Source organism: Hyperolius riggenbachi, chromosome 2, assembly GCF_040937935.1.
Source record: "Hyperolius riggenbachi isolate aHypRig1 chromosome 2, aHypRig1.pri, whole genome shotgun sequence".
In the NCBI taxonomy this organism is placed as follows: Eukaryota; Metazoa; Chordata; class Amphibia; order Anura; family Hyperoliidae; genus Hyperolius; species Hyperolius riggenbachi.
In genome coordinates this window covers 19,204,083-19,216,657 of record NC_090647.1, presented here as the reverse complement: position 1 = coordinate 19,216,657, position 12,575 = coordinate 19,204,083, and the positions used below count along the sequence as shown (strand labels likewise).

The 12,575-nt window shown below is 47.5% G+C and overlaps 1 protein-coding gene across 1 annotated transcript in view; it reads right to left on the bottom strand.

The window, feature by feature from the left end:
• Nucleotides 1-12,575, bottom strand: part of LOC137542550 (P2X purinoceptor 7-like) — a 206,591-nt gene that overhangs the window by 129,425 nt on the left and 64,591 nt on the right. The window contains exon 2 of the mRNA XM_068264561.1: nt 3,344-3,411. Coding sequence (XP_068120662.1) covers nt 3,344-3,406 — 63 coding nt within the window. The 5' untranslated portion in view covers nt 3,407-3,411. The remainder of the gene's footprint in view (nt 1-3,343; nt 3,412-12,575) is intronic.

Below are 12,575 nucleotides of genomic sequence, written 5' to 3'. Positions count from 1 at the left end.
GCTGCTGCTGGGTTAGCGTTGCCGCGTGGTCCCTGTTTATTGAACCACTTATCTTTATTACATTTATGACTGCATGGCGGTACCTCATGCAAGGCCTGGGTTGTTGTGTCTCACAAAGCGTGGCCTTCTCCTCCTGCGCCTCCTCCTGTTCCATCACGTCTGCTGCTGCTGGGTTAGCGTTGCCGCGTGGTCCCTGTTTATTGAACCACTTATCTTTATTACATTTATGACTGCATGGCGGTACAAAGCATGCTATCCGCACGCTTCTTGTCCTCATGCAAGGCCTGGGTTGTTGTGTCTCACAAAGCGTGGCCTTCTCCTCCTGCGCCACCCTCCTCCTGTTCCATCACGTGTGCTGCTGCTGGGTTAGCGTTACCGGTCCCTTTTCCTGGAACCTCTTATATGTATTACATTTATGACTGCATGCCGACAAAAAGCATGTTATTATATGGTAGAGAAAGAAAGCCCTTAAAAAATAGCACCTCCCACAGCAAAATTTGAAAAAGTATAACAAAAATCTTTATTCAACAACAAAAAGCATGTTACCTGTGCAAAGAAAACAGACATTTCCCGCATTTAAAAGACAGTTTTCCCTTTGAAACTTTAAAATCGATTTTCTCAAAAACTATAAGCTCTTTTTGCTAAATTTTTTTCCCTCTTGTACCCACTCCCAAGGTGCACATACCCTGGGGTATGTAGCATGTAAGGAGGCTTTACAAAGCACAAAAGTTCGGGTCCCCATTGACTTCCATTATGTTCGGAGTTCGGGTCGAACACCCGAACATCGCGGCCATGTTCGGCCTGTTCGGCCCGAACCCGAACATCTAGATGTTCGCCCAACACTAGATAGGAAGCCCGTGGAGGGATTCTAGGAGGGGATCCGCCGTGGTGGAGCGATGGGAGCAGTGGATAATTCTGGCTGCCGCATTCATGATGGACTGCAGTGGGGCTGTTCGGGTCATAGGGAGACCAGACAGCAGGGCATTGCAGTAGTCAAGGCGGGAAATTATGAGGGCATGGATGAGGAGTTTGGTGGTGGCAGAGGTCAGGAAAGGGCGAATCTTACAGATGTTACGAAGGTGGAAGTTGCAGGACTTTGTGAGGTTTTGGTTGTGGGAAGTGAAGGAGAGTGCGGAGTCCAGGGTGACACCCAGACAGCGGGCTTGAGAGGTAGGTCGAATGGTAGTGTGGTTAACAGTGACATGCACATCTGGGAGGTTCGTGGATGGCCGGGGTGGGAAGATCATAAATTCCGTTTTGTCTAGATTTAGTTTCAGGAACCTAGCGGACATCCAGGAGGAGATGGCTGATAGGCAGGAGTCCATGGTAGTGGTGGATATGTCAGGGGATATGTCAGGGGTGTGGAGGTAGATCTGGGTGTCATCTGCATACAGATGATAGTTAAAACCCATGGAGGAGATAACCTTGCCAATGGAGGATGTGTACAGGGTGAACAGTAGGGGGCCAAGGACCGAACCTTGGGGGACTCCCACCGAGAGGTGGTTGGGGGTGGAAGAGGACTCATTGAAGGCGGTCGTGAAGGAGCGGTTGGAGAGGTAGGATGAAAGCCAGGACAGGGCGAGATCGTGAATGCCCAAGGACTGGAGGGACTGGAGGAGTAGGGGATGATCTACTGTGTCAAAAGCTGCTGACAGGTCAATGAGGAGGAGAATGGAGTATTTACCTTCAGCTTTAGCTAAGGCAAGGTCGTTGACCACTTTGGTGAGAGCAGTTTCGGTTGAGTGGGCAGGCCGAAATCCAGATTGGAGTGGGTCTAGCAGTGAGTTGGCATTGAGGTACTGGGTCAGGCGTTTGTGAACCAGGCGCTCAAGACGTTTTGAGGCAAAGGGGAGGAGGGAGATAGGACGGTAGTTGAAGGGTAGCGAAGGGTTCGAGGGAGGGTTTCTTGAGCAGGGGTAGTACAGTGGCCTGCTTGAAGTCTGAGGGGAAGGTGCCTGTGGATAGGGAGAGGTTGAACAGGGTAGTGAGGACTGGGGCCAATTCCGTGAAGTGAGGCTGGAGTAAATCGGAAGGGATGGGGTCAAGGGGGGGAAGTATTGGTATGGGAAGTCTGCAGTAGGTGGGTGACTTCCTCGGTCGTAGTAGGAGGGAAGGATGTGAGGGGAGGATAGGGTGGAGGAGGAGCTGGGTGGGAGGGGGTTGGAAGTGAAGATTGGAGATTGGATATTTCCTGGCGGATGGAGACAATTTTGTTGGTGAAGTGGGTGGCTAAATCTGTGGCAGAGAGGGAGGAAACGGAGGGTGGGGGGGTGGGTTTAAGCAGGGAGTTGAAAGTGGCAAAAAGACGCCGGAGGTTGGAAGCTTGTGCTCCGATGAGCTTGCTAAAGTATTCCTGCTTCGCATAAGCAAGGGCAGGGTGGAACTGCAGCAGGTTGGTCTTGTACTGTAGGAAATCCTGGTTAAGTCTAGTTTTTCTCCATTTCCGTTCAGCGGCGCGTGTTTTCCTCTGGAGGTTGCGAGTATGGGTAGTGCGCCAGGGCTGGGGGTTAGGGGGTCGGTTGCGGCGAAATATTGGTGTCCTGACACCTTAGACTTCACCCTCCATGAACCTACAAACCTCCACTGATCTGCACTGCAAGCGTGCTGCCTGTACCAGCTGTCACTTCTCCCTTGCCCATTATAAGTAGCTACAGGTGCCCCCAAGTATTAGGTAGCTAGAGGAACCTCAGTATTAAGTAGCTAGAGGTGCCCCCAAGTATTAGGTAGCTAGAGGAACCTCAGTATTAAGTAGCTAGAGGCCCCCAAGTATTAGGTAGCTAGAGGAACCTCAGTATTAAGTAGCTAGAGGTGCCCACAAGTATTAGGTAGCTAGAGGAACATCAATATTAAGTAGCTAGAGGTGCCCCCATGTATTAGGTAGCTAGAGAAACCTCAGTATTAAGTAGCTAGAGGCCCCCAAGTATTAGGTAGCTAGAGGAACCTCAGTATTAAGTAGCTAGAGGTGCCCCCAAGTATTAGGTAGCTAGAAGTATCCTCAGTATTAAGTAGCTAGAGGTACCCCTTATCATTAGGCAGCCAGAAGTACCCTCAGTATTAAGTAGCTAGAGGTGCCCCTGACTGACAGGAGATCTGGTCAGTGGAATGCCGATAGCTGGGTGAGTAACCTCTCATTTACACTCCACTCAGGACTCTGCATAGGGAAGGAGGGAGGGAGGCATTCGGGGAGGGGAGTGAGCCGCCTTTCCATCATCAGGCGTCTGTAGGCACGTGCCTACTGTGCCTCATAGTAAATCCGGGCCTGCTTTTTCACACAAATCCACTTCATCATGAATCCCATTTTCTATCAATATATGTTGATAGTCAACAAAAGTAAAATATTTACCGATTCTTCTGACATGTTACAGTAATCGATTTTATCACCAGATTCAGAATTTTCGGATGACATGCTTTCTGTAGAATGAAAATAAAAGAAACATTATTATTTTATTAGTATAATTTTATTGATTTATACAGCACTAGCATCTTCTGTGGCACTGTACAACAGAATAAAAGCTATAACAATAAAATAAGCAATACAAATATTCAGGGGCGCCTCTATCCATTTTGTCACTCCAGGCGAGAAAATCTGTGGTGCCGCCCCCCCCCCCCTTCCCCTCCGAAAATAATCGTAATGCAGCAGCGTTTCACCACAAAATACATGTAAATGCGGCAGCGTTTCACCAGAAAATATGCAATGCCTGCAGCATTTTGCAAGAAAATACACTTAATGTAAGGCTGCAGAAATGAGCCTACAGGCTGCAGCCAATGAACTGACACGACGCCTATTAGATGCTACAAGCCTGTTCACCACCTGGGGGGGGGGGGGACCTCTACAAGAGTATCAGAAGGGGGACTGAAGAGGCACAAAGGGAGACAGAAGGAGACAGAGTGGGACTGAAGGAGGAACAGTAAGGCAGAGGTAGCACAAGGGGACAAATAAAGGCAAAGAGGACATAACGAGGCATCGGGGGACAGAAGGAGGCACAAAGGGACACAGAAGGAGGCAGAGGTGGCACAAGAAGACCAAAAGGAGACACCAAGGGGAAAAGAAGGATGCACAAGGCACAGAGGTGGCAGCTGCCTGCAACTTACGCTAAGTAAATGCAGCAGAAGCAAGTAATAGAACACCCATGGGGTGGGGCTTAATTTGGGGGCAGGGCTTAATCCATCAACATGGCGCCCCTCAGGACCAATGGCACTCCAGGCAATGGCCTGTACTGCCTATGCTTAGAGGCACCCCTGCAAATATTAATAAACCACATATCACTGTTACACAGCCTTTGTGTTACTAAACACACTCAGTGTAATTGCCAGCAGCCTTAGCATTCTCTCCCCACCATACAAATTAGGTAGCATTTGTGAGCCTAAGTAGCCCTAGTACCACTAGTAACATTTGTGATTATGCAATGAGGAAAATATGTATATGAACACCCTGTGATTTTGCAAGTTCTCCCACTTAGAAATCATAGAGGGGTCTAAAATGTACATTGTAGATGTGTTCTCACTGTGAGAGACAGCATTTAAAAGTACATTTCAGGAAATTACATTGTATGATTTTTAAAGATTGTATTTGTCTTGCACTGCTGCACATAAATAGGTGATCACCGGGCAATCAGCAAGAATTCTGCCTCTCAAAGACCTGTTACTCTACCTTTAAAAAGTCCACCTCTACTCCACTCATGAATCTAAATTAGTAACATTAGTCAGAGCTCTTTAAAGCGGTATTGTCACCATAAAAATCTAATTTCAACAGCAACTGGTCTGAGTGTATTAAGTAATATAGATGCTTATCCTGCATTCAAAACTTTCAAAACTATTTCTGCTGTTATGGATTGGAGTTATCACATACCTTAGGAGCACTGGCCCTTTAATTGCCATTGCCAAACAGTTGCATTTTATCTATAATATATTCTATAATATATTCCTCCTCTTCCCTTTATTTCCCCTTTCTTCTAATGACATAAGACTGTGCACTTCCTAGTATAGACCTCAGTGGGAGTGTCTGAAGACTCTGGGAGGAGGGCGGGTAACAAATACACAATTAGCAAGAAGAGAAAAAAAGAGTGAGGGAGGAAATGATGTCAGGATTAGCTTCATTCAAAGCTAACCAAGATGGAAACTGCCTAGAATAGGATTCTCGGCTTTTCCTTTTTAAAATTCACAGGAATCATAACATGGACAGTGCAATACATCTGTTATGTAAGTAGAAGTAGTATTTATCTACTTATATATCTCTTTTTTTATTCCTTGGTGAGCATGGGTGTCACTTGTTCTTTAAAGACACCTGTCCACCCCACAGTCAATGAGGCTCCAACTACTACCTGTGAAGATGCCACCGCGCGGGGCAACATGGCGGCGGTCTCCGCTTCCCAGACAGCGAGTTCCGCTTCACATGCGGAACTGCTGGCATGGTTTGGTGGGGACACCGCCGCTGCAGCTGGCGACATGGCGGCGGGTCCGGTGGTGCAGCCGGCAGACTTCAGTATGCGTTCGCGTGCGGACCCTGGGCCTGGCCTCTCTGGTGCACAGAGGCAGAGGGTCGCGCGCGCGCAAGGAGGCAGGATTTTTACCTCTTACATAGGAGGGTCAGCTGACTCTCCAGTCAGCTGACCTCAGGAGGCCTTGTGATTGGCTGGGTGGCTGGGTGGCGCTGCAGATGCGCTCCCAGCATATAAGGAGCTTATTCTCAGTTGCTCCTTGTCTGCTGTCGTGAATACACTTCTGTGTTAGCGCTCAGACCTTAGTTCAGTGCCCTGGTGTTGATACTAAGGATTTCACACCTTAGTTAGGATTGTATTTGATATTGTTTCTGTGTTTGACTCCGGCTATCCTTGACTACTCTCTCTCTCTACACTATTGTACCTCTGCCTATCTGATTCTTGTTGCCAACCTCTGCTTGATTACCGATTACTCTTCTGCCTTCCGCTCCTGTACTGCTGCCGCCATCTCTGTTGCCGAACCTTTGCCTGTATGACCTTTCTCCCTTCAGTGGAACGTCTGCCACTGGAGGGTTATCTCTGAGGCTTCCCTCTACGAGACGCCTGCCCCAAGCAGACGATTACTGCTGGGGGTCGAGATTCCTCGCTTTGCCTAGTTAGAGGATTTCACTCACCGGGTTCCCATTCAGAGGTAACCACACCTCTGAGGAATCGCCGTGTGGTGGATATTTCCACAGTTCTGTGACATATTACTGTCTTTATTGTATTTCTTGTGCTGGGTGTCCAGAGGTTAGCAATATATCTGTATTATCGGTGATTCTGCAGATCATCAATAATCAGGTATATATCTGTATTCTTGGTGATACTGCAGATCACCAATAATCAGATTCTCTCTGCGTGCTGACACCGATCGTTACACTACCATAGGCAAGAGCAAAGGACTGTCAAAAGGCATACATCCAAAAGTGGCGCCAGGAAAAAATGGCACATGGTAACAACGATATAAAACAATATTTACTTGTAGGGGCATGCTCTCCATGCTTTATTCTTCTTTCAATTCAAAATCAACCCAGGACAAGTTCCCTTTTCAGCTTGCTTGGGAAAGGGATTGTGACAAAGTAATGGATGGAGAGGACTGGATACAATGTCTAGATACTTTATTTAAAGGTAGCCTCCAGGTTACTAACATGGAGGTCTCACTTAGAGTCTTGCATCGCAGTTACCTTGTTCCAACTAAACTTCACCTAATAATGCCAGATAACCCCTCTACGTGCTTTAGGGGTTGCCAAGACCAAGGTACAATGTACCATATATGGTGGACCTGCCCCAAAGTAGCAAACTAATGGTCTAGGGTAACAAACACCTTAAATAAAACCCTTTCGATTCAATTGCAGCCAGATCCTTTAATTTTCCTATTGGGGTACAAACCTGAAGATATTCCTCATGCATACCATAAACTTATCCAATTTGCAGCCAATACTACCAAAACGTACATTGCGTCTCAGTGGCATCCACAACATCTTACGTATAGATGCGTGTTGGATAAAATGCATGAAACAATGCTCAATGAGAAAATTAAAGCAAACTTGTCAGACAGAGTCCATCATTTTGATAAGGTTTGGCAACCCTGGCTAAGTAATGTTACTTCCCCCGATATCAGACAAGCCCTTGCACAATTTTAAACAAGACCTTAGTCTATGCCCTTCTTCTCTTTGATGTACAAAACTAGACTTCACTGAGTACCCATTGTACTTTACCAAATGTTATGCCCTAAGTAAAACCTTTACTATTTGTTAAACCTCCAGCGTTTGTTGGCATGTTAACTGTATTATGTTTTGTCTTTTTATACTCCATGGGCTCGATTCACAAAGCGGTGCTAACCCAGTTAGAGACTTTAGGCATGATAACCATTGCACCACTCTGGTGAAAAGCCAGTTTAGGTGTGATAAGTTTAGGCATGATAAGTTTAGATAAGTTTAGATCGCTTGCAAAGTCCCGCACGCAAAGCAACGCCATTAAACTTTATACGAAGTGCACCAGTCTTTGCTAGCGTAAAACTTTTGATCAGCTGTGCACTGCGGTGCTAACGCAGTTGGCGCTTAAACTTATCACACCTGGGGCTCGATTCACAAAGCGGTGCTAACCCAGTTAGAGACTTTAGGCATGATAACCATTGCACCACGCTGGTGAAAAGCAAGTTTAGGGGCCTGATTCACAAAGCGGTGCTAACAGTTAGCACCCTGGTGAAAAGCCCTTTATCATGCCTAAACTCAGTTTAGGCATGATAAGTTTAGGTGTGATAAGTTTAGGTGTGATAAGTTTAGGCATGATAAGTTTAGGTGTGATAAGTTTAGGCATGCTAAGTTTAGATAAGTGTAGATAGCATGCAAAGTCCCGCACGCAAAGCAGCGCCATTAAACTCTATGCGAAGTGCACCAGACTTTGGTAGCGCAAAACTTTTGATCAGCTGTGCACTGCGGTGCTAACGCAGTTGGTGCTTAAACTTATAGGGCTCGATTTACCAAGCGGTGCAAAGTGTTAGCACCGTGGTGAAAAGGCCCTCTTCACGCCTAAAGTCACTTTAGGCATGATAAGAAGGGCTTCGCGCGAAGTTGCCGCGCGTAAAGTTTTGCGCGCGCTCCCGCGTGCGTGCGCGCGAAGCGCCCCTCACTTCGCGCGATGCGCCCATTAAACCCTATGGGACTTTGCGCGCGCGCCTGTGCGGGTGCGCGCGCAAAACTTTGCGCGCGATAACTTCGCGCGAAGTGCAGCCAAAAACGGTGCTAACTCAGTGGTGAAGAGGTCATCACGCCTAAAGTCCTTTAGGCGTGATAACTGGGTTAGCACCGCTTGGTGAATCGAGCCCATAATGCCTAAACTTATCACACCTAAACTTATCATGCCTAAACTTATCACACCTAAACTTATCACACCTAAACTTATCATGCCTAAACTGAGTTTAGGCATGATAAAGGGCTTTTCACCAGGGTGCTAACTGTTAGCACCGCTTTGTGAATCAGGCCCCTAAACTTATCACACCTTGGGCTCGATTCACAAAGCGGTGCTAACCCAGTTATCACGCCTAAAGGACTTTAGGCGTGATGACCTCTTCACCACTGAGTTAGCACCGTTTTTGGCTGCACTTCGCGCGAAGTTATCGCGCGCAAAGTTTTGCGCGCGCACCCGCACAGGCGCGCGCGCAAAGTCCCATAGGGTTTAATGGGCGCATCGCGCGAAGTGAGGGGCGCTTCGCGCGCACGCACGCGGGAGCGCGCGCAAAACTTTACGCGCGGAAACTTCGCGCGAAGCCCTTCTTATCATGCCTAAAGTGACTTTAGGCGTGAAGAGGGCCTTTTCACCACGGTGCTAACACTTTGCACCGCTTGGTAAATCGAGCCCTTGGGGCCTGATTCACAAAGCGGTGCTAACAGTTAGCACCCTGGTGAAAAGCCCTTTATCATGCCTAAACTCAGTTTAGGCATGATAAGTTTAGGTGTGATAAGTTTAGGTGTGATAAGTTAAGGCATGATAAGTTTAGGTGTGATAAGTTTAGGCATGATAAGTTTAGGTGTGATAAGATTAGGCATGCTAAGTTTAGATAAGTTTAGATCGCTTGCAAAGTCCCGCACGCAAAGCAGCGCCATTAAACTTTATACGAAGTGCACCAGTCTTTGCTAGCGTAAAACTTTTGATCAGCTGTGCACTGTGGTACTAACGCAGTTGGCGCTTAAACTTATCACACCTAAACTTATCACACCTAGGGCTCGATTCACAAAGCGGTGATAACTCAGTTATCACGCCTAAAAGACTTTAGGCGTGATAACCTTTGCACCAGCAAAGTTATCACCGCTTTGTGCTCTAACTCGCGCAAAGTTTCCGTCCCATAGGGCTTAATGGGCACTTCGCGCGAAGCACGGTGCGCTGCGCGCGCAAAACTTTGCGCGCGGGAGTTCGCGCGAATTCCTTCAGATCACGCCTAAACAAAGTTTAGGCGTGATAAAGGGCTTTTCACAGGCGTGCAAAGTGTTTGCACCGCTTTGTGAATCAAGCCCCAGGTGTGATAAGTTTAGGGGCTCGATTCACAAAGCGGTGCTAACCCAGTTAGCATGCCTAAAAGACTTTAGGCATGATAACCATTGCACCATGCTGGTGAAAAGCCAGTTTAGGGGCTCGATTTACCAAGCGGTGCAAAGTGTTAGCACCGTGGTGAAAAGGCCCTCTTCACGCCTAAAGTCACTTTAGGCATGATAAGAAGGGCTTCGCGCGAAGTTTCCGCGCGTAAAGTTTTGCGCGCGCTCCCGCGTGCGTGCGCGCGAAGCGCCCCTCACTTCGCGCGATGCGCCCATTAAACCCTATGGGAGTTTGCGCGCGCGCCTGTGCGGGTGCGCGCGCAAAACTTTGCGCGCGATAACTTCGCGCGAAGTGCAGCCAAAAACGGTGCTAACTCAGTGGTGAAGAGGTCATCACGCCTAAAGTCCTTTAGGCGTGATAACTGGGTTAGCACCGCTTTGTGAATCGAGCCCCAGGTGTGATAAGTTTAGGTGTGATAAGTTTAGGCGTGATAAGTTTAGGGGCTTGATTCACAAAGCGGTGCTAACAGTTAGCACCCTGGTGAAAAGCCCTTTATCATGCCTAAACTCAGTTTAGGCATGATGGGCTCGATTCACAAAGCGGTGCTAACAGTTAGCACCCTGGTGAAAAGCCCTTTATCATGCCTAAACTCAGTTTAGGCATGATAAGTTTAGGTGTGATAAGTTTAGGTGTGATAAGTTTAGGCATGATAAGTTTAGGTGTGATAAGTTTAGGCATGCTAAGTTTAAGCGCCAACTGCGTTAGCACCGCAATGCACAGCTGATCAAAAGTTTTGCGCTAGCAAAGACTGGTGCACTTCGTATAAAGTTTAATGGCGCTGCTTTGCGTGCGGGACTTTGCAAGCGATCTAAACTTATCTAAACTTAGCATGCCTAAACTTATCACACCTAAACTTATCACGCCTGGGGCTCGATTCACCAAGCGGTGATAACCCAGTTATCACGCCTAAAGGACTTTAGGCGTGATGACCTCTTCACCACTGAGTTAGCACCGTTTTTGGCTGCACTTCGCGCGAAGTTATCGCGCGCAAAGTTTTGCGCGCGCACCCGCACAGGCGCGCGCGCAAAGTCCCATAGGGTTTAATGGGCGCATCGCGCGAAGTGAGGGGCGCTTCGCGCGCACGCACGCGGGAGCGCGCGCAAAACTTTACGCGCGGCAACTTCGCGCGAAGCCCTTCTTATCATGCCTAAAGTGACTTTAGGCGTGAAGAGGGCCTTTTCACCACGGTGCTAACACTTTGCACCGCTTGGTAAATCGAGCCCCTAAACTGGCTTTTCACCAGCATGGTGCAATGGTTATCATGCCTAAAGTCTTTTAGGCATGCTAACTGGGTTAACACCGCTTTGTGAATCGAGCCCGATAAGTTTAGGTGTGATAAGTTTAGGTGTGATAAGTTTAGGCATGATAAGTTTAAGCACCAACTGCGTTAGCACCGCAGTGCACAGCTGATCAAAAGTATTGCGCTAGCAAAGACTGGTGCACTTCGCATAGAGTTTAATGGCGCTGCTTTGCGTGCGGGACTTTGCATGCGCGATCTACACTTATCATGCCTAAACTTATCACACCTAAACTTATCATGCCTAAACTGAGTTTAGGCATGATAAAATGGTTATCACGCCGAAAGTCTTTAACTGGGCTATCACCGCTTTGTGAATCGAGCCCCTTGGGCTCGATTCACAAAGCGGTGCTAACCCAGTTAGAGACTTTAGGCGTGATAACCATTGCACCACGCTGGTGAAAAGCCAGTTTAGGCGTAATAAGTTTAGGTGTGATAAGTTTAGGGGCTCGATTAACAAAGCGGTGCTAACCCAGTTAGAGACTTTAGGCGTGATAACCATTGCACCACGCTGGTGAAAAGCCAGTGTAGGCGTGAAAAGTTTAGGTGTGATAAGTTTAGGTGTGATAAGTTTAGGCATGCTAAGTTTAGATAAGTGTAGATAGCGTGCAAAGTCCCGCACGCAAAGCAGCGCCATTAAACTCTATGCGTAGTGCACCAGACTTTGCTAGCGCAAAACTTTTGATCAGCTGTGCATTGCGGTGCCAACGCAGTTGGTGCTTAAACTTATCATGCCTAAACTTATCACACCTAAACTTATCACGCCTAAACTTATCACACCTAAACTTATCACACCTAAACTTATCATGCCTAAACTGAGTTTAGGCGTGATAAAGGGCTTTTCACCAGCGTGCTAACTGTTAGCACCGCTTTGTGAATCAGGCCCCTTGTCTCTTATCCTTATTCTGTGTTCCCACTTGAGTATCACTTTCTTTTTAACTTTGCTTACGTTATACATTTGAGATATTTACAGCACAAAATGTAATAAAGAATCTCTGTCAATAAATAATAATAATAATAATAAAATGTAGCATTGAGTGAATATGAACTGGAACCTGTGAACCTGCACAAAACAGTATCATAACCTAGTCCCTTACCACTGTGCTATCACAATTCCACAGAAAGCATGTGATTTCCTTGCAGTATAATTTTCTCTTTCAGCCTGACAATGTCCTGGCCATCACTAGTGTTGGGCGAACAGTGTTCGCCACTGTTCGGGTTCTGCAGAACATCACCCTGTTCGGGTGATGTTCGAGTTCGGCCGAACACCATCAGGTGTTCGGCCAAACCGTTCGGCCACATGGCCGAACTAAGAGCGCATGGCCGAACGTTCCACGAACGTTCGGCTAGCGCTGTGATTGGCCGAACGGGTCACGTGGTTCAGACCCGAACGCGCTCTGATTGGCTGAACGGTCACGTGGTTCGGGTAAATAAATACCCGAACCACGTCATATCTTCGCCATTTGTCTGTGGGTTTAGCTTTGGGTAGGCAGGCAGGGTAGTTCGTGCTCCAGCCACGCTAGCCAGGGTCCCCCCAGTCATTGTGTCGCTGCTGGGAATATTAGTACACCGCTCGCTCAGCCACACTATATATAGCATTGGTTACTGCCACTGTGTACTTCGCTCAGCCACACTATATATAGCATTGTGTTTACTGCCACTCTGTGTACACGGCTCAGCCAGACTATATAGCATTGTGTGTACTGCCA